The sequence below is a fragment of the Apiospora aurea genome (assembly GCF_038362705.1).
Source record: "Apiospora aurea strain CBS 24483 chromosome Unknown utg000004l_segment0_segment0, whole genome shotgun sequence".
Classification (NCBI taxonomy): domain Eukaryota; kingdom Fungi; phylum Ascomycota; class Sordariomycetes; order Amphisphaeriales; family Apiosporaceae; genus Apiospora; species Apiospora aurea.
The window spans coordinates 2,046,969-2,065,764 of record NW_027117391.1 but is presented as its reverse complement, the minus strand read 5'-3'; the positions used below and the strand labels follow the sequence as shown (position 1 = coordinate 2,065,764).

Genomic DNA, 18,796 nt, shown 5'->3' with positions numbered 1-18,796 from the left:
AGGAGGCGAATACCTCTGCTCGAGAATTCCACATAAGAGCTAAGGGAGGGAGACACGCCCCCGTGACTTCGCCGTCGGAATTGGTATAGCACGCCAGGCGCAAATTATACTGGGCGATTTGCCGGCTTGTTGCTATGATTTCCTGCGCATTAGATGATGAATGAGCGTAAATGCTCACGGTTAACATGCCGTGGTTGTGAGTGACCGGATGGCGCCTGAGACTTGTTACAATACAATCATTCTGTCTTGCAATTCATCTTGAGCCCTAAACCCTGATCAGTAGGAAGGGTGCATCTGCAACACAGCATGATACAAAATGACAGCTGGGCAACCATAGCTAAGCACCGGGTAGTACATTCAGGATGATAGCAGGGATTAGCGTTGACACAAGAATAAGGGGTTGAAATTCTAAATTTGTGTAGGTGATATCCACATCTGGATATGTAAACAGGCATGTGGCACATGAACCCTCCATGGCCCTCAGGCATTTACAATGATGTCAGGCTTTTATAGAACACTGCATTTCCTTCCTTATGCATCGAAGTTTACTGACGAATACACCTTGTCTCGTATTTGGTCTATTGCCATCAGTTTTGGTCAATATCAAGCATTACACTTCGTGTCAAGTCTAGGGCCGGGTGATGTGCTTACCTCTCATTCCACCCAAAGCTTCGAAAGCAGTCCCGTAGTTCTCGAGCGTCGCTAATATAGAAAGCATGCCCTGTTGGAGTCGTCCTAGAAGATCATTGACAAGTACGTCATTGACAGTGGTGCCCTGGGGATAAGTCGCTTGTGTTTTATCGTGAACCGAGAGGAGCACATAAGCGCATTGCATAGCGCAACATGCAAACGATGGCATCGTCCGGGGCGCAATGACGTTCGATCTTTGCCCCAAGTAGCAGGGAGGGTCGCACAACTGGGAGGATGGGTTGGGATAAGGCAAAGAATCAAACGATTGCGCGATATTCAGGGAGGACTTCAGACAGACCTTGGCTGACTGGTGACTGCTAAAGGGGAAGATTAATGCTAAAGATGACTGGTATGCGCGCCCAAGCTGGCTGTGGTTGTTGGAGCTGTTTGACCTAGCCGGGGACGAACTGGCTGCTGTGTAGTGGGACGATGCAGGAGAGCTGGGCGACGCCTTATCGCAGCACGAAGGCCAAAGCATTAGTTCGGGCGTGTTTTTGTCCTTGTCTTGGATGGCCTTAAGATCGCAGTGTTTCCCGGAGAAAATCTGTTGATCGTTCGTATTAGCAAATGTAGCGGCATGAGTAGAGTAGCAGCAGCCTAACGGCCAGTATCACGCAAAGCCGCCTATTTGGCAAGCAATCAAAAGGAGTACAGCACTTACTGGAGCATCGAAGAAAGCGCAATACCGATGCACCTTGATGCGCGCACTGTATACAAACTTAGTCCAAGTGACGAGCGTGGCATCCATATGGTGTGACGTAACCAACCTGTTCAACTTAATACGGGCCATGCATCGCAGTGAGTGAGCCACCACGGCCTCGTCGTTATCTACCGGCTGCGTCATGGGGCAGCTCAGAACCCATTGCTCACTTTCGGTGATCAGAGGCTCCAGGAAGGTTTCCAATTCCATCATGCGTTGATACGAAGGGGTCATGTCTGCCTCGGTAGCCATTGCCTTGTTCAGATTAATAACAAACTCTGTCGCGGCCAATATCGCCTGCTGCGATTTCATAAACCAGTACCATGCCTGCGCAATGTCTTGTTAGTAAAGGGGGATCTTGTTTAGCTGGGAAGAAACGAACCTGTGGATCGGACTTGATTGTCGGAGGGTGAGCTGTAAAGCTCGGCGTGAATATCGCAAAGCTTGGTCGCTGTTATGAAGGAAATTTAGTCAATCCATCTAAGCTAACAAAGTCGACTTCCTTACCGTGTTGCTAACGATGCAGCTTTGGCAGTAGCAAATATAAGTCATCCACCACACGCGCCGCCTACATTCCGCGTATGCGTCCTCAACGTCGCCCTTGAGGTGAAGGGAAAGGTCCATAGCAAACATCATGGCTGTACTGGCACGGTTCTTCGTTTTCTTCAGGTTTCCTCTTTGGGCATACTCGTAGACGCTTAGTATGTCGAGAGCAATTATGCTCTCAAGATCTATAGGAACATCCGGGCAAAAGGCGGGTCGACGAGGCACATCATCAGGGTCCTCGAGGGCTTTGCGGGGCTCGACAGAGGATTCTGGTCTTTCAGAATCCAGTTCTATGCTCTCAATGGCTGCCTGTGCAACAAATTGGGCGTACTTTCGGCGAAAGACAACCGAGTCCTCTGCGAGAGAGTTGCGGTCCTGGGGGCAAGGGATGAGGGCTAGCAGGGCCGAAATAGCCAGACCAAGTGGTGACGAAGATTCATCTATATCATTTGGTCTATTCTGGAAAAACGGTGTTGGCTCGTCAGGCCTCGGCGAACAATGTGGCGCCGGGAGGATCGGGAAGAATGGATGTATCCATATATAGTAGGCATTGAGGCTGTCGGTCTAATTAGTCGTGATTACCAGGCAGAAAGGGGCCAGCAGCATCATGCCCTCTTTCTCTCAGGAATTTGCGTTGGTGATCAAGAATCACGAACGGGGGCACGATGCGTCTACTCACACTTCTGCATCAGAGTCATACACCCTGACCATGGGGTCATTTGTCTCACCCTCGTTGGGTGAAGCATTGGCTTGAGAGCCATCAGAGTGACTGTTCATGAACAAGCTATCGAATAGGGCATCACTATCGTTCAGTGCATCTCCAAGACTCTTCAACCCAGCCCCGGGGTCAATGTAATTTTCTATCGAGACTGTTTCTCTGATTAGTTTCTCGTAGGCTCGGGAAAGCAACCAAGCTATTCAGGTTTCATACGGCTGATGCCATCCCCTTTAAGGTCTCTGGGATTCAGGGTGTTGTCTGGCTCATGACTGTTCTCAGGCGGCTGCGTCTTCTTGCGAAAACGCGGCCCGCCTCGTCTGCTGGGTTTGTAGATGCATTGGCGTTCTTTGGCAACACACTGCGCACTTGAGTCTCAGTCACGACACTTGCGGCCCGCGGGCTTTCAGGGGACATGTTTGGGACTTACACTGGCGCACGAGGGGCGCTCGCCGTTGCACCTTGTCCGAGATGCTCGACTACGCGCGAAACAATCAGCATCGCAATTGACACACATACATATGCGCATACACGATCCAAGTGCACAAGGTTGGTTCAGGCTTACCAAGCCAAGCAGGCGACTTTGACAGGTGGGACGGCGAATTTTCTCCTCGGCTGCGGCGCCGAATGGGGAGCAGAGTCGACCTCAGCCATTTTCGGCAGTCCCGCAGTTTGCCGGGACAGACGGACAGAAGCTCCGGGGAGTTGGGTGTGTCTAACAGGTCGTGGGCGGCGGGAATCCTGGCAGAGGACAAGTGGGGACAATTGGGCATGGCGTGCGCCGGCGATGAGATCTTGGTAATTAGCGAAGGTGGTAACCTAGAGGGTTGGATAGCCCAGTCCAGTCGCCGAGGGCGTGTATTTGAGGAGTCGATATGAGAATTGGATTAGGTAGCAAATAATATGGGGTTTTTCGAGTGAGGAAAGTGGGGTAGAGCAAGCAAGCTCAAGAACCACCCCTCCCTCGCATTAATCCATCACTCACACCCGGAAATAACTGGTAGGTGCATGTACCTAAGGTACATAGCCATAGGACTGGCTAGTGGCAGGAACGTCACTAGTACCTTCCTACATAATGTACAGCGGTGTCTACAACCATCATCATCGTCCTTATCATCATCTGAAGCAGGATACATCAATTGAAAGCTATGTGTTTTGGCATGGTTATCTAGATAGTGAGGTACTTATCGTAATGATTGGTAAGACGACGTGGACGACCAATAGTAAATGCAAATCAATCTATGGGGACTACGTACCCTACTGGGAAGCTCAGTGCTGTATTTCAAGGATGATGTCGGTCTAGAGCTCTACAAGTTTTGCACTGGCTAGCATCATCCGTTACACAACGCAATCCCTTTCATACAACAGCTGTAACAGCCGTATTGTGTTGATTCAGCTTGACCTCGGCTTCTCAGTCTGGACTTTGAACGGCTGAAAGAATAGGCAGACCCCGAAACAACAAGTCCCGACACCAGGGCAGGATCACTGAGTACGTGCATTCGCTAATGATTGGGTGAGAAGCTGGACGTATAGGCTGGCAGAAAGTCTGCTGTAGTATTGTTGCTTGAGGGTTTAGTATGAATGTAATAAAAAAATAAAATAAAAAATAGCATGAAGCCAGTTCACAGTGCCTATATGAACCCATGTGGTCTCCGTGTCTCTCGTCTCATCATAGTAGCGTCGGGCTTGGACGGCTTTCGTAAGTGGCTAGCTCTGCCGGCAAAATCTCTAAATCTGCGGCCCGGGTTCTTCTGTGGTACGGGTGGTGCCGAGTCAGTGTTGCCCAAGTTAGCATAGGTGCCAATGATCTCGGACAACACCGATACTCCCGTCATCCGGCCCTTTACCGGGCGTCTCTGGTCGAGGGGCGGTTCGGGCATTCGAAGGGGGCCTCTGGCTTCCCTCATGAAGGGTGCTTCTGGCATAACTCCCTCTTCCGGTATCTTGGCAGTAGTAGGACTTTTCAGGCCGGCTATCTGAGATCCTGTCCTTGATGGCAGGCGCTGATCTCCTGTTAGTTGCCGGTGGAGCTTCGGGGCCGAAAATATCATGCTTTCTGTCGGAAGGCGACCGCCAGAGGGTTGAAAGCTATCGTCCGGGTTGGAGACCACACTGTCCCTGTTGGCCTGTAGTTATTATATTTAGCAAATACATTGACAACGCATATCCGGAGGCCCGAGACTCACACTTCTCTTTGATGGTAAGCCATAATAGTGAGGATACCGTTTCCTCATGTAGTAGGGAATGCCGTGAAGTCCCAATACGATAGCACCGACCAGGGCACTGGCTGCCGAGGCCCACGATGCCAGACTCATGGTGGTGCCAAGCTGGTTGTCGAAATTGGCAAACCTGCCTACTAGGTAGAGGACCAGCCAGGCCACCATGACGTTTGCATCTGCGCCCACGATCCACCATGCCCAGACATGCCTCACAAAGATGGCAGCCACCATCCAGACCAGCGAGAGACCCGAGACGGCCACCACAGATATATCGAAAGGGCGTAGCTTCTTGATCATGAGAATCGGTATCGCAACGTGCACGGCGCAGGCTATACCGACGGGCAGGAACTGGAAGGCCCGGAAGATGGCCACGATGATGTCGCCATTGCTCCCAAGCGACCCGGGCCTGGGAGCGGGAGGGGTTTCCTTGACCTTGGCGAGCTTATCTGGAAGCTTGAGCTTGCCTTTGGCTGCTAAGAACTTGGTCTCCTCTGGGTTCCCAAGATCCGAAGATGTGGTGGACCAATGGCTCTGATCACTTTTAACGACTGTAATGGGAGACAACGACGACATGCTCAACGACAAGACGTCACAGCTGGAAGAAGAGCAGTATCCTGACCGCTGGCCGCGACCAATCCATAAGGTCTGGCGGACTGAATGAAAGAAAGAAAGTCGTTCATCTCCAAGAAGAGCGTGAAACCCCCCGAGGGCCGGCTGGGCGTGGGCAGTGCTGGTTTTTTAGCTTTCTACGACTTACAAGATCGGCCCTGATCTGAGCTGTCAGGACAAGAGTCTGGCAAGGGGTACGCTGCCAGTCAAGCATTGTGCGAGAGTCGCACTATAGTATAGTTTAATATATGGCTACAGGCCAAATGACAGGATGTTAAATCAGCGGTCGTATGCAGTTTCAGGCGTGATATGCAAGCGCGCGCCCCTACTGTTGAAAAGCCGTAGGCCCCACCTGCATGAAGCAGCGGACCATCGGCCGTGGCGGTGATGCCGCTCTGCGTGCCCTGAGTGGCAGCACGCCTCGTAGAACCTTGCCAGACAACGCCCGATAAACTTCGAGGTTATGCTCGCACCTGTTCATTGGCCGGCTTCCCCAGCGCGGCGAATTACAACAAGCGTCACGGTGTGTGGATCTGGCGAGATGTGACGGGAAGTGGGCTTGCATCTGGTGGTAAAACGCCCGAGAGCCAAGCTTGGTGGGAAGAGTAGGACGCGTATTGACTGTACAGTATGCCGTGCAGCAGGTCCTCTTGCATACATGTACGTCTTCGCTGCCGCCCCAGTACCTGCGCATGGCGAGGACCGGATCCTGTCCCAATCGTTGTTAATCGCCGGAACGCTAACATCTGCAATGCTACAATATCAGACGAAGGGGGCCGGCACAGAAGCAAGACGGCAGAGAATACGACATAGGTATATCTGGATGGTTGACCATTCTTGATAGCTTCGGAGCTTTCCCCAAGGCCTGTTCCGGTTTCAGTCGTTTAGACCAGGCAGGCCCCCCACGCGATCCAAATCGATCAAATCAATTCCCCCGCAAGACGACTTGACTCGCAGGTGCACCGTCTACATAAGCCGTGTAATGGTTATCGGGCACTTTTATCTGCTAGCTGGGTTTATCGCCCCTGGCCTCGGTTAGCAATAGACTCGACAGGACCTTGAACGGCCTTTTGTCGGTATTGACCCTGGACTTGTTCGGACGACTTGGCCTTGTTCTTGTTTCTGATTCTTGGCCCTCTGACGCCATTGCTCCCAGTAGATTGGCAGCGCCAATTTGCTTTGACAGGCCTCTCAAGTCATCTGATCGCAGAATTGCTCATGATCGCCTCGTGCAGAATAAACCTTGGGGCTTGTCGCATACTTTGTTCTTCCTTTGGTTTGGTTATGCTCTTGCACATCGCATTCACTCCTTGTTTGTTCCGGTAGTAGAGACTAAACCATGAAGAAAATGCCCCTCCGAATACCTTCAATCCCTCCTGTGCGGCTCTTGCCAACTAGATTTGTCGCACGAGCAGCTACGAGGCGGTCGCTATGTTCCCAGTGTTTACAGAAGGCTGGTAATCGGCCGCTATCTGCTCTGGCTCTGTCAATTGCCAATTCGCGGGCGCATACGCCACATCCGGCCATTGTTCAGCCTCCTGGCCTGCGGCGACTTGCGACGGTAGCGGACGTCGCAGTAGAGAAGCGTATGTCAAAGCGCGGAATTCGTCGGAAAACACAGGGAAGCTAATATCCCCAACAGCTACTGCGGCTGATAGCCATGGCCCGATACAAGAGTACGATCGACGTGTCGCCGAAGGTCGACTGCGCGAAGATGAACATCAGCGCGGCATCATCCAAAGTCTACAGCACTTACACGACGACCTTGTCAACTACCGGGCGCGCCCCGTTGTACACCCTACCCTCGAGTCGCTGAAGCCCCAGAAGTCACTGTTCGGGTGGTTTGGTGGGAAGCAGAGCAGCAAAAGCCCGTTGCAAGAGATCCCGGCGGAGTTACCGCGCGGGCTTTATCTATATGGCGATGTTGGAAGTGGTAAGACTATGCTGATGGACCTCTTCTACGATACACTTCCCAAGTCTGTTCAGTCGAAGACCAGGATACATTTCCATAACTTCATGCAGGACGTCCACAAGCGGCTGCACAAAATGAAGCTGGAGCATGGCAACGACATCGACGCCGTGCCATTCGTCGCAGCCGACATCGCAGAGCAAGCAAACGTGCTCTGTTTCGATGAGTTCCAATGTACCGATGTCGCCGATGCTATGATACTGCGTAGGTTGCTCGAGTCGCTCATGTCACATGGGACAGTGTTAGTGACGACGTCCAATCGACATCCGGATGAGCTGTACAAGAACGGCATCCAACGCGAATCGTTTGTCCCAGCCATCAATTTGCTCAAGGCTCGCTTGCATGTCATCAACCTGGATTCGCCAACAGACTATCGGAAGATCCCGCGGCCGCCGTCTGGCGTTTACCACTGCACTCTGGACAGCCATGCTGCTTCGCATGCCGAAAAATGGTTTCGTTTTCTCGGTGACCGGGACTCGCCTGAGGCTCACTCTGAAGTACAAAAAGTCTGGGGCCGAGAAATCTATGTCCCGCGCGTTAGCGGGCGCTGCGCTTGGTTTACCTTTGATGAGCTGATTAGGAAAGCAACCGGTGCTGCCGATTACATCGAGCTCATGCGCAGCTACGATGCGTTTGTTGTGACCGACGTGCCAGGCATGACGTTCCGGGAGCGGGATCTTGCCCGCCGCTTCATTACGTTCATCGACGCAGTCTATGAGTCCCATGCAAAGCTTGTCTTGACGACTGCCGTGCCGCTGACGGAATTATTCATCTCGGCCCAAGAGATGAAGGAATCGATGAAGAAAGATGGCAAAGAGCCAGCAGAAGAGGAGGGAAGCGACTCCATGGACGCCATGCACCACATGCTGGAGGATTTGGATAGCAACATCGATCAGCTGAAAAGCTCCAGCCTGTTTTCTGGCGACGAGGAGCGGTTTGCTTTCGCAAGAGCCCTGTCTAGGCTGAGTGAGATGGGCAGCAAAGAATGGGTTGAGCGTGGCATGGGCTTAGAACATCTCGGTGGAAAGAAAGAGAAGGACGACTGGGCAAAGGTTCGCAGTCACCAGATGGAGGACAGCATGTAACGGAGTCTTGAGTGCCTCTTTACATTTGCATTTATAGGTAGCATCGCCATGGCGTTAAGGATACCAAGCAGCCCTATCGATTATCTGTCATTACTCGGAACTTGGCCCCCCCTTTTGTAGATTGACGTGGCTGTCGTCCGGGGGCTTGGGTGCTTTGAGGCTGCTACAGCCAAGGTCTCACACTCTGAAGATTGAGTCCACGTCAAACCCCCAGTACTGTCTGTGGCCTGAACCCAAATACCCTAGATAGAATCAAGCCAAAGACGGACAAATCCTAACTTCTACAACCAAGTCCAACGGTCAAAGTTCGATGAGCCCAGGTTCTCCACTGCAGCAACCGGCTGCGATGCACATTTCCCACCACCGTGAACGCCATTGATACGTGGGGATGACCGGTCGACTACCAGAGAATGAATAGACAAAAGAATCATGGAAGTCAGAGACATCCAAGACCATCCCCTAAAGTAAGGCGCCCATCATTGAATGCAAGGATTACATAATACAGGTAACAATAATCTACACGTCCAGCAGCTGGACAACTGCACTAGTCCTGATTGGGCTGTTGAATCAACAAAGCTCGATTGGGTTGGAGGGGGAAAAGTCGCGACCGCTTTAATTGATGGGAAAATAGAATGGAGAAGAAGAACATGACCCGAGATCAACAACCAACAGCAACACAGCCCAGCGTGCCACTGCGAAGCACATAGACCACGATGAGGGTGACAGAGGTAATTATAGACGGCTTCAAGTCGTATGCGGTGAGGACGGTGATTTCAGGATGGTAAGCGCATTTCCCCTCTTTGCGACAGCACAGGAAACCGCTGGTGCTGGTGGACTGACTGGCGGCGATCGCACAGGGACGAGTCCTTCAACTCCATCACCGGCCTGAACGGTAGTGGAAAGTCCAACATCCTAGACGCCATATGTTTTGTCCTCGGTATCACGAACATGACGACGGTGCGAGCGCAGAATTTACAGGATCTGATTTACAAGCGAGGCCAAGCCGGCGTGACGAAAGCAAGTGTTACGATTGTCTTCGACAACAGGGACAAGAACAAGTCCCCCATCGGATTTGAAGAATATGCGACAATCAGTGTGACGAGGCAAATCGTCCTGGGCGGCACCTCCAAATACCTCATCAACGGCCACCGAGCGCAACAGCAAACGGTGCAAAACCTGTTCCAGTCGGTCCAGCTCAATATCAACAACCCCAATTTCCTCATCATGCAGGGTCGTATCACAAAGGTGCTGAACATGAAGGCGGTGGAGATCCTCGCCATGATCGAGGAAGCGGCCGGCACACGCATGTTCGAGGACCGGAGGGACAAGGCACTGAAGACCATGTCAAAGAAGGAGATGAAGTTGCAAGAGATCACCGAACTCCTACGCGACGAGATCGAGCCGAAACTCGAAAAGCTAAGGACGGAGAAGCGCGCCTTTCTGGATTTCCAACAGACACAAAACGACCTCGAACGATTGACCCGAGTGGTAGTGGCACACGACTACGTCAAGTACCAGGAAAAGCTCGAACAGTCGGGGGGCAGATCTTGGGAACAAGAAACAGCGGCAAAAGGACCTCGAGGAATCGGCGGCGCGCCTCAAGGGCGAGATCTCGCATCTTGAGGAGGATGTGAAGAGGGTGAAATCGCAAAGAGACAAGGAGCTAAGGAAGGGAGGCAAGGCTCAGGCTCTCGAGGAGGAAGTGAAAAAGCACTCCAACGAACTAGTGCGACTTGCGACCGTCCTGGAACTGAAGAACTCGAGCAAGACCGAGGAAGAGGAACGGAAGACTTCGGTGCAGAAGAATGTTGCTGAGCTTGAAGCGACGCTCAAGGAGAAGACAGAAGCCTTTGAGGAGATCAAGGCAAAACACGACAAGGCCAAGGAAGAGAGCGTGAGGCAGAGCCATGACGCCGAATCCAAGGAAGAGCTCCTCCAGACCCTTCAGACCGGTGTCGCTTCCAAAGAAGGCCAAGAAAGCGGCTACCAAGGTCAACTGCAAGATGCCAGGAACCGAGCCGCCAATGCCGCAACAGAACAAGAACAAGCGAAGTTGAAGATAACCCATCTCGAAAAGCGCATCAAGGAGGAAGAGCCACGTGCCAAGAAAGCCAAGGAACAGAATGCTGGCCTGCTGAAAGATATCGAAGGCTTGAAAGCACAGTCGCAGAAGCTCGAGGCCCATCTTGCCAAGCTTGGTTTCCAGCCGGGGCAAGAAGAGGAGATGTACAAGCAGGAATCAGCTTTGCAGCAGTCCATTCGTAACCTTCGACAAGAAGCCGATGCCCTCAAGCGCAAAGTGGCCAATATCGATTTTAATTACACCAACCCCACACCAGATTTCGATCGGTCCAAGGTGAAGGGCCTCGTCGCACAACTGTTCACCCTCGACAAAGAACACACCCGGGCTGGGACAGCCCTGGAAATCTGTGCCGGTGGTCGTCTGTACAACGTGGTTGTTGACAATGAAGTTACTGGCACGCAACTTCTTCAGGGCGGCAAGCTTCGAAAGCGAGTGACCATCATCCCCTTGAACAAGATCAACAGTTTCAAGGCTTCGGCACAAACCATTGCTACAGCGCAGAAGATTGCCCCTGGCAAGGTGGATCTGGCTCTCGAGCTCGTTGGTTACGACGACGAGGTTTCTGCCGCCATGGGATTCGTCTTCGGCAATACTCTGATCTGCGAGGATGCCGAGACAGCGAAACGGGTCACATTCGATCCCAACGTTCGCATGAGAAGCATTACGCTGGACGGCGACTCGTACGACCCATCGGGAACGCTATCCGGTGGAAGTGCACCTAACTCCAGCGGTGTCCTCATCACTCTACAGAAGCTCAATGACCTCACCCGCCAGCTGAGCGAGGCACAGAAATCACTGGCGCAGCTACAGGGTCACATCCAACAGGAGAAGTCCAAATTGGACCAGGCGCGCAAGATCAAGCAAGATCTCGACCTGAAATCTCACGAAATCAAGCTTGCGGAGGAACAGATCAGTGGCAACTCTTCGTCATCCATCATCCAAGAGGTGCAGAACATGAAAAAGAACATTGTTCAACTGAAAGCAGATGGTGAGACCGCCAAAAAGCGACAGGCCGAGGCCAGCGCCGACGTGAAGCGGATCGAGAAGGATATGAAGGATTTTGAGAACAACAAGGACTCTAAACTTGTTGAGCTACAGGCCTCGCTTGACGAGCTGCGAGCTACGTTGTCTAAGAATTCGTCGGCCCTCAAGACTTTGCAAAAGGAGGTGCAAAATGCACAGCTAGATGCAGAACAAGTATCGGGTGATCTTGCGGCAGCCCGGGAGCAGCTCCAAGAGGTTGAGCTAGCTATCAAGTCTCAGCAACAAGAGATCGAGGAGCTTGTCAAGAAGCAATCAAAGCTCCAAGACACTCATGACGAGGTCCAGGCTGCGTTGGATGATGAACGCGCGAAACTCACTCTCTTCGATGACGAGCTCCGTTCATTGGAGGAAGCCATGAGGTCGAAGAACAGCCGTGTCGCCGAGGAGGGCCTGGAAATGCAGAAACTTGGCCACACCGTCGAGAAGTTCCACAAGGAGCAGCAAAACGCTGTCCAAGCCGTGGCGCATATGGAGAAGGAGCATGACTGGATCGGCGACGAGAAGGACAACTTCGGCCGTACCGGTACCCCGTACGACTTCAAGGGCCAGAATATCGCCGAGTGCAAAGCCACGCTCAAGACCTTGACCGATCGGTTCCAGGGCATGAAGAAGAAGATCAACCCGAAGGTCATGAACATGATTGACAGCGTCGAGAAGAAGGAGGTTGCCCTCAAGCACATGATGAAGACGGTTATCCGCGATAAGCGGAAGATCGAGGAGACCATCATCAGTCTTGACGACTACAAGAAGAAGGCTCTCTTGGAGACTTGGGAGAAGGTCAACGGAGACTTCGGAAACATCTTCTCCGAGCTGTTGCCGGGAGGCAGTTTCGCCAAGCTTGACCCGCCCGAAGGCAAGACGATCAACGAAGGTCTCGAGGTCAAAGTTTGTCTTGGAAAGGTGTGGAAGCAGAGTCTAACGGAATTGAGTGGTGGTCAAAGGTATGTTATCCCCAACTCTCTCTCTCTCTCTCTCTCTCTCGCTCGTGGCTGGCGAGGCTACACAAACGTAGCTATGGCTAACGCGTGCGCGCAGATCTCTGGTTGCGCTATCCCTCATCATGGCCCTGCTGCAGTTCAAGCCCGCCCCCATGTACATTTTGGACGAAGTAGACGCTGCGCTGGATTTGTCGCACACGCAGAACATTGGTCGCCTGATCAAGACGCGCTTCAAGGGCTCTCAGTTCATCGTCGTCAGTTTGAAGGACGGCATGTTCCAGAATGCCAACCGCATCTTCCGCACTCGCTTTTCCGAGGGTACGAGTATGGTACAGGCGCTTACGGCTGCCGACTTCAAGTAGTCAGTCTGTTTTTTTGCCCGTCGGACTTGGGGCATTTCTTGGGAAACCAGGTCTATAGTAAACCTGGTCAGGTTACGGCTGTGACGATTGAACGAGTATATGATGGTTGGCAGGTAGTCGGCAGGTAGTCGGCAGGACGTTTTGAAGAATTGTGTATGAGTTCATGCAAGGCTATATATTCATGTCAGGTTGCCTCTAAGGGCTTTCACGCGGATCTCTGCTACGGGCTCCCAATGCAAATTAGTGAACCACCTTCCACGTCACTTAGCCCATTTCGATTTTAAGTGCATGCACTGCTACAATCACGCGAATACGAGGTCGGACGAAATATGAGCAGGGTGAGGCTGCCAAAGCTCTCGATTGATTCAAGCCCCAGTTGCTCGAAAAATGAAGCCTAGCCTTATCTTGTAGGTGGGAAAACGCCTTGCCAGCCGATACCGTGCAGCCTGGCGTCCGTGAAAACAACGCGTCCAGTGCCTAATGATGCCGTGTTCCCTGGCTCTGCATACGCCGATAGCAAAACGTCAGATCCTTCGTTGGTAGAGACTCCTCATCCGGAGCATAGCATACAAAGGCGCCCCCCCGTGTATGCAACAATTCTGGCATGCTTTATGCCGCAGCGGCCCCGTTGGCCGTGTCCAGGTCTGCATAGTACAGCACCAGTTCTCGCTATGCCTTGTTAGCTACCGTGCCGCATGTCGGAGTGCTTGCTCAAGAACTCACCCTAGTCTTTTGCCAGGTTGCTGTGTCCCAGATGATGTAGTAGCCCTGCTCATGTTGATGGCTCAGAAGACGCGGTGTCATTATCTCGTCCTTCGTCAACCACAGCTGGTGCTTCTTGTGCCATCTCCAGTTCCGGTTGTTCCTCGGGGACGGTCAGCATACTTCATTATACATGGGTATTAGCGAGCATCAATACTTACAGCTCCATGGCGGCTTGGTGCTGCTTCAGGTCGCCAGGACAGCTGTAGAAAATCCACATCAAAGTCTCCTCGTTGAAGCTGGATATTTTGTTATCCAGAGGCTGTACGTTGCTGACACTGTAGCATTCGGGAAGGCGGAAGTTCGGAATCACAGGCCGCGGGGGTGTGTCATTAATCACAGACACCTGCTGCGTAGTGATGAGACTGAGGGACTTGTTAATTGCAGCTTCAGTATCCCGCAGAGGTTGCCAACTTACTCGGTAGACTGCAGGTTCAAGCCAAACTGTTGCGGATCAATGCCGGTTATGGCGGCTTGGTAGTCCGGGTAGTTGTTCATAAGTGTTCGCAGGCCCTTGATACCCCATTTATCTATGGGTGCCATGCCAGCCAAAGGATCGTTCACTGAGGGAGACTGCGTGTCCTTCTCGTCCTTTGCCTTGGCTCCCAGAGGCACATCATTGCCGATAGCACCGAGCGGATTTCGGCTCTCCGAAGACTGAGCAGCAGCTTCTTGTGAAGACGACTGGGAAGCTAGGCTATCGTCTCGAAAGCCCGGTGGTTTTTGGCGCTGCTCTTCGCCAATAGCACCCCTTGAATCTTGAGGTCGTCCAGAGCCTGGTGATGCCAAATTTAGCCGATGTGAAATCGAAAGGTTCGGAATTTATCCATGTCTTACCGGGAGCACTAGATACATCGGGCGATCGAACCTGGCCGGATCGGGAAGTCTCAGAGAGCGCATTCAGCAAGCCGTTGCCAGCTCTGCTGCCTTGCATGCCAGGTGCCGGACTTGTTGTGGCACCAAAGCCTAACGTTGACATCAGGTTGGAGCCGCGTTCCTGACCGATATCACCATTGCCGTTTCTGAAACCGCTGTTGTTATTGTTGTTCAAGGGCGGGAAATCGTCGATGCTACTAGGCTGAGGTTGAGATGGCTGGCCTACGCTGCCTTGAGAGCCGCCAAAGCGGAAGGATCCCTGGTTGGAACCGATGCGTGAAGTCGAGGAGAAGATATCTTCTTGTCCTTGCTGGGACAAGGGAGTACCCTGGTTACGCTGTATGGGAGGCATGTTCCTGTTACCAGCCGACGACCATAAAGACGATTGGCTCGCTGAAGGGAGTTGGGCGTTATTCGACAATGATGGGAATTCCCTGGGAACAAAGTTAGTAAGAATTGTTATGAAGAGTAGCACGCACTTTCGTGTGTGAGATGAGGTGAATGGTTTGTGATAGGAAATAACTAGACAGGCCAGCGTGCAAACGCAATGGATGGGATGGATCGGGCTGCTCAGCTTTGAGTACCGTTCGTCAAAAATGGAGACACGCAGGCTAGGGCTTCCTGCAAGTGAAGAAGGAGCAGGGCTGCTAGGCTTGCGTGCACCGTCCTCATCTTGCTTGTCCTGCGCATCGTCCTCGTCATGTTTGGCCTGGGGCTTGTCCAGCAACTCATGCTGCGGGTCATCCTGCGGCTCGACCTGCGGCTCGACCTGCGGCTCGACCTCATCTTGCGGCTCGCTCTGCAGGTCGTCCTGTGACATGTCTTGCGTGTCTTCCTGTTGCTCAAGATCCGTCTTCTTCTGCTTTCTCTTAGCAGCGCGCTGCTGCTTCTTAGAGAGCACACCAGACGAGGTGTCGGGTTCCTTGCCTTTCAAGGTAGCCATAATGCAATGATGCAATGGGATTTTACCCGCTCCAACTTCAGCGACCAAAACAGAACGGAACGATACCGATAATGCATATGCAGAGGAGGTAGAGCATGCAGAAAGCTGGCAGGGAGAATATGGTTTTTTCTTGTGTTGGGTGTTGCTGGGGAAAGGTAGCTCGAGAAGCGACTGTGGCATGGCGTAAGAGCCCCCAAAACACCGAGAGCTTTAACGGGAAATGATGGAAGGAGGGCACCTACGATAAGTCCAGTGGTGTAGCTGGTGACGAGCCGCTAAGGCTTTGTGCAAAACTGATGTTGCCGCCTAACTGTCTTGACGAGTTCTGAAGTCCTGCACCGCTCATTGGCATCCCAGCGCCGAAGGCCCAGCCGCCACCGTTATTCGCTATGGGCGCAAGGAGCAAATGTCAGTTACGCTTTCCCAAAACGTCGCATCGCAATTGCGCACATGGTCCCATACCCATCTTGCCATTCGGTAACCGATTCGACACCCCTCTTCCAGGCTGTTGCGGTTGTTGCTGGCCACCACCGAACCCTGTCGGCATCCCTCGTAGGGTTTGCGGTACTGCGCCTGAAGAGACGTACTATTAGCCAATGCCAAAGACAACCAACGGGCATTCCTCGAGCCTATCGCGGGGGCAAATGTGTATCAGGGCGGCCGGCTCGATCTCTCGAATGCGTCCGATCGGGTGGCCGGTGGACCTCGCTGTCCCTCGAGGCTGCTGCTGTTTGGGTTGGTGTTTCTAGCCTCGTCGGGTTGGGCTAAGGAACCCGGCAGCCCAGAGCGGCAGCTATATCAAGGCAGGCCTCAATGGACTGGCGAGATAGTCGCACAGGTCTGCCCTGCACACGGTACCCCTTGACGGCAGCGGAAGGGCGAGGATGAGATGGGCGCGCACGGGAACACAAGTCGTCGAGGTTTCGTGGAAGGCAGACAGCGGGGCAGGCGAGGCTTTGGGAAACAAGAAGGGTTGGCTGTACCTGGTCGATTCATGACTTCTGTGAAGGGCCTCGGGGCTCTCTATCGTGCTCTTTCTGATGCTCGCGGGTTACGGGGTCTCGTGCGGCGTCGTTGGGGCCTCGCAGAAATGGGGATGAGGCTTTGCTACAAGAAAGTGGCATACGTTCGTTCCAGAGGTCACCAGCCTGTAGGTTAACGAAATTCCCATATTAGCTCACGGATGGCCCAAGCGTCGCCGATGTACTTTGGCTTAGGTACTTATATTACCTTACCACCTACCTTCAAGGGTTACTTATCGACAGAGGGATGGGGCTGCTCACTGCTCACTGGACGCTAGTCAACAGCCTTGCGACTATCGCTGTCGCATCCCCATCCCCACACTCTACGATATGCATCAATGATGCATCTGCACTTAGCTGCCAAAGCTAGGTAAATGTACGTAGCTGGGGGTTATACCTAGCTATCGATTAGGCATAGCTCGGCCATGTCTGCGCAGCTGGGGGTCTCGGTGCCGACGGCGGGCATGCATCGTCGTCCTTGGTCACCAACTTCCATACATCTATTCCATTCTTTGCCTGCTGGCGAGTACAGAGGTCGAACCAATCTTGTTCTTTTTTTTTCTTCTTCTTCTTTCTTCTTCTTATTTTCTTTGGTGTAAGAGTCCAGTGAAACTGCAATATCTGATGGTTGCAAGAACTGTGGTCATCGCTTAAATTGTCTTGAGACTATTCTGTCTGGGCGGTTCCTCCGACCGAGAGGCGATGGCTACGTCCCACCTGCCCCATTGCCGCTGAACACGACCCCCAAAATCAATTGAGAGCGTCGAAGAAGCTGCGTTCCAGGTCCATGGCTTGCACTTGTCTCCCTATTATAACCACCTTGCTTTGCAGAGGAGTCTCCACTCCATGTTCAGGGGCAGACTGGGACGGTGCGTCGAAGATTTCAAAGACCTCTCTGACACCCTGCACCATCTTTACTTGTCCATCCTGAAATACAAGGCGCGCTTTCAACCGATGAACCTCCAACCCTTCGCTCTGTTTACCGTCAATGCCCGGCACATCGCCCTCCCACAAGACAGACCTCAGCCAGCCGTCAATCTTGGCAAGTTGTCCGGGCACTAAAGGCGGTACGTTGATTGCAACAGTGGAGATTGTCTGCGCCATGTGTCAGTGAATGAATTTGGAAGGACATCTTGGGGATTTCTGTCCACGAACCGGATCCAAGTGACTATGCCCCTTTACCGCGGTGTCCAATGCATCAACCTTGTCGTAGGCGTGAAGATCGAGTAGAAATCCTTCCAGCTCTGGGACGACGCCCTGTTTCGTGACATGGATCTTGGCAAGACCATTGATGGCTTGGATGCGGTTCTTGACTTTTTCGAGGCCAGCATCGTCCACAAGATCCGACTTGTTGATGACTATGACATCGGCATGTGATATTTGAACATGCGCAGTGGTCATAAGGGGTCCATGCGCCTCATGGTCATCATGCCCCTCGACCTTACCCGCCGGGTCGTCCAGGCTTTTCAGTATATTCTTGGCATCGACCAAGGTAACAATGCCGTCCAGGTAGATTGTGCTCCCGAGCCCATCGTCCACCCAGAATAGGGGCGCTAGGTTGCCAGGGTCAGCCAAGCCGGTAGTCTCCAACAGAATGTAGTCGAAAGCGCCCTTCTTCTCCATCAAGGACTCGATGGCATTTACACCAGAATCTCTGCAATGGTATCAGCCCGTACTGGTCTGTGTGGGCAAGGGAGCAGAGTTTCTGCGTTTTTCTTTACTTTACCGAGCAGCAAATGCATCCGTTGCCAACTTCCAGCCACTCTTCAACTTGCTCTCCACCCTTGTTCACGGTAAGGGACTTCTCAATATCGATTGCTGTTGCTCCATCAGTCTCCATAGTTCGGATCCGGGTGCCTGGTCTCGGTGTCGGGCAACTCAACCTACAGTCACCGAATTCGTTCATAATAACGGCAATTTTCTTGCCATGTTGGGCGGTTAAGATATAATTCAGGAGGGTAGTCTTTCCTGCTCCAAGGTAACCTGCATAGTGTGTTAACACCGCCAGAGTGAGAAGAGCCCGGGTGGTGCCATCCATCCATACCTGTCACTATAGTGATGGGCACCTTGAGTGGCTTCTCCGACGGCTCTTCTGGTTCGACAACCCCGCCGCCGGACGTGGTCTCGACCAGCTCGGGTGGGAAATCATCATCGGCGTCCATATTGGGGAGTCGCCGATCTTCAAAAAGAGACCGGAGGCGGGAATGGGTCTATAGTGAACAAAAGAGACACA

The 18,796-nt window shown here is 52.7% G+C and overlaps 5 protein-coding genes across 5 annotated transcripts; 2 read left to right on the top strand and 3 right to left on the bottom strand.

The window, feature by feature from the left end:
• Positions 1 to 337: 337 nt before the first annotated feature.
• PG986_005422 (uncharacterized protein) lies at positions 338 to 3,305 on the bottom strand (the record flags this gene model as incomplete). Its single annotated transcript, XM_066841644.1, has 10 exons — positions 338 to 408; positions 652 to 1,234; positions 1,352 to 1,397; positions 1,458 to 1,717; positions 1,773 to 1,841; positions 1,898 to 2,492; positions 2,616 to 2,805; positions 2,868 to 3,012; positions 3,082 to 3,130; positions 3,217 to 3,305. 10 exons carry the CDS (start codon positions 3,303 to 3,305, stop codon positions 338 to 340), a joined length of 2,097 nt encoding a protein of 698 aa, XP_066701506.1.
• A 977-nt stretch (positions 3,306 to 4,282) lies between these two features.
• PG986_005421 (uncharacterized protein) lies at positions 4,283 to 5,443 on the bottom strand (the record flags this gene model as incomplete). Its single annotated transcript, XM_066841643.1, has 2 exons — positions 4,283 to 4,777; positions 4,838 to 5,443. The coding sequence occupies 2 exons, from the start codon at positions 5,441 to 5,443 to the stop codon at positions 4,283 to 4,285; spliced, it is 1,101 nt and encodes a 366-aa protein (XP_066701505.1).
• A 1,375-nt stretch (positions 5,444 to 6,818) lies between these two features.
• PG986_005420 (uncharacterized protein) lies at positions 6,819 to 8,533 on the top strand (the record flags this gene model as incomplete). The annotated part of the gene is made up of 2 exons (XM_066841642.1): positions 6,819 to 7,065; positions 7,122 to 8,533. 2 exons carry the CDS (start codon positions 6,819 to 6,821, stop codon positions 8,531 to 8,533), a joined length of 1,659 nt encoding a protein of 552 aa, XP_066701504.1.
• Positions 8,534 to 9,246: 713 nt separating this feature from the next.
• On the top strand, positions 9,247 to 12,960 carry PG986_005419 (condensin subunit; the record flags this gene model as incomplete). The annotated part of the gene is made up of 4 exons (XM_066841641.1): positions 9,247 to 9,314; positions 9,391 to 10,021; positions 10,098 to 12,601; positions 12,696 to 12,960. The coding sequence occupies 4 exons, from the start codon at positions 9,247 to 9,249 to the stop codon at positions 12,958 to 12,960; spliced, it is 3,468 nt and encodes a 1,155-aa protein (XP_066701503.1).
• A 609-nt stretch (positions 12,961 to 13,569) lies between these two features.
• On the bottom strand, positions 13,570 to 18,725 carry PG986_005418 (cobW-domain-containing protein; the record flags this gene model as incomplete). The annotated part of the gene is made up of 12 exons (XM_066841640.1): positions 13,570 to 13,629; positions 13,684 to 13,825; positions 13,884 to 14,087; positions 14,141 to 14,498; positions 14,560 to 15,032; positions 15,784 to 15,928; positions 15,959 to 16,127; positions 17,383 to 17,658; positions 17,719 to 18,217; positions 18,285 to 18,381; positions 18,451 to 18,546; positions 18,608 to 18,725. The coding sequence occupies 12 exons, from the start codon at positions 18,723 to 18,725 to the stop codon at positions 13,570 to 13,572; spliced, it is 2,637 nt and encodes an 878-aa protein (XP_066701502.1).
• Positions 18,726 to 18,796: the final 71 nt, after the last annotated feature.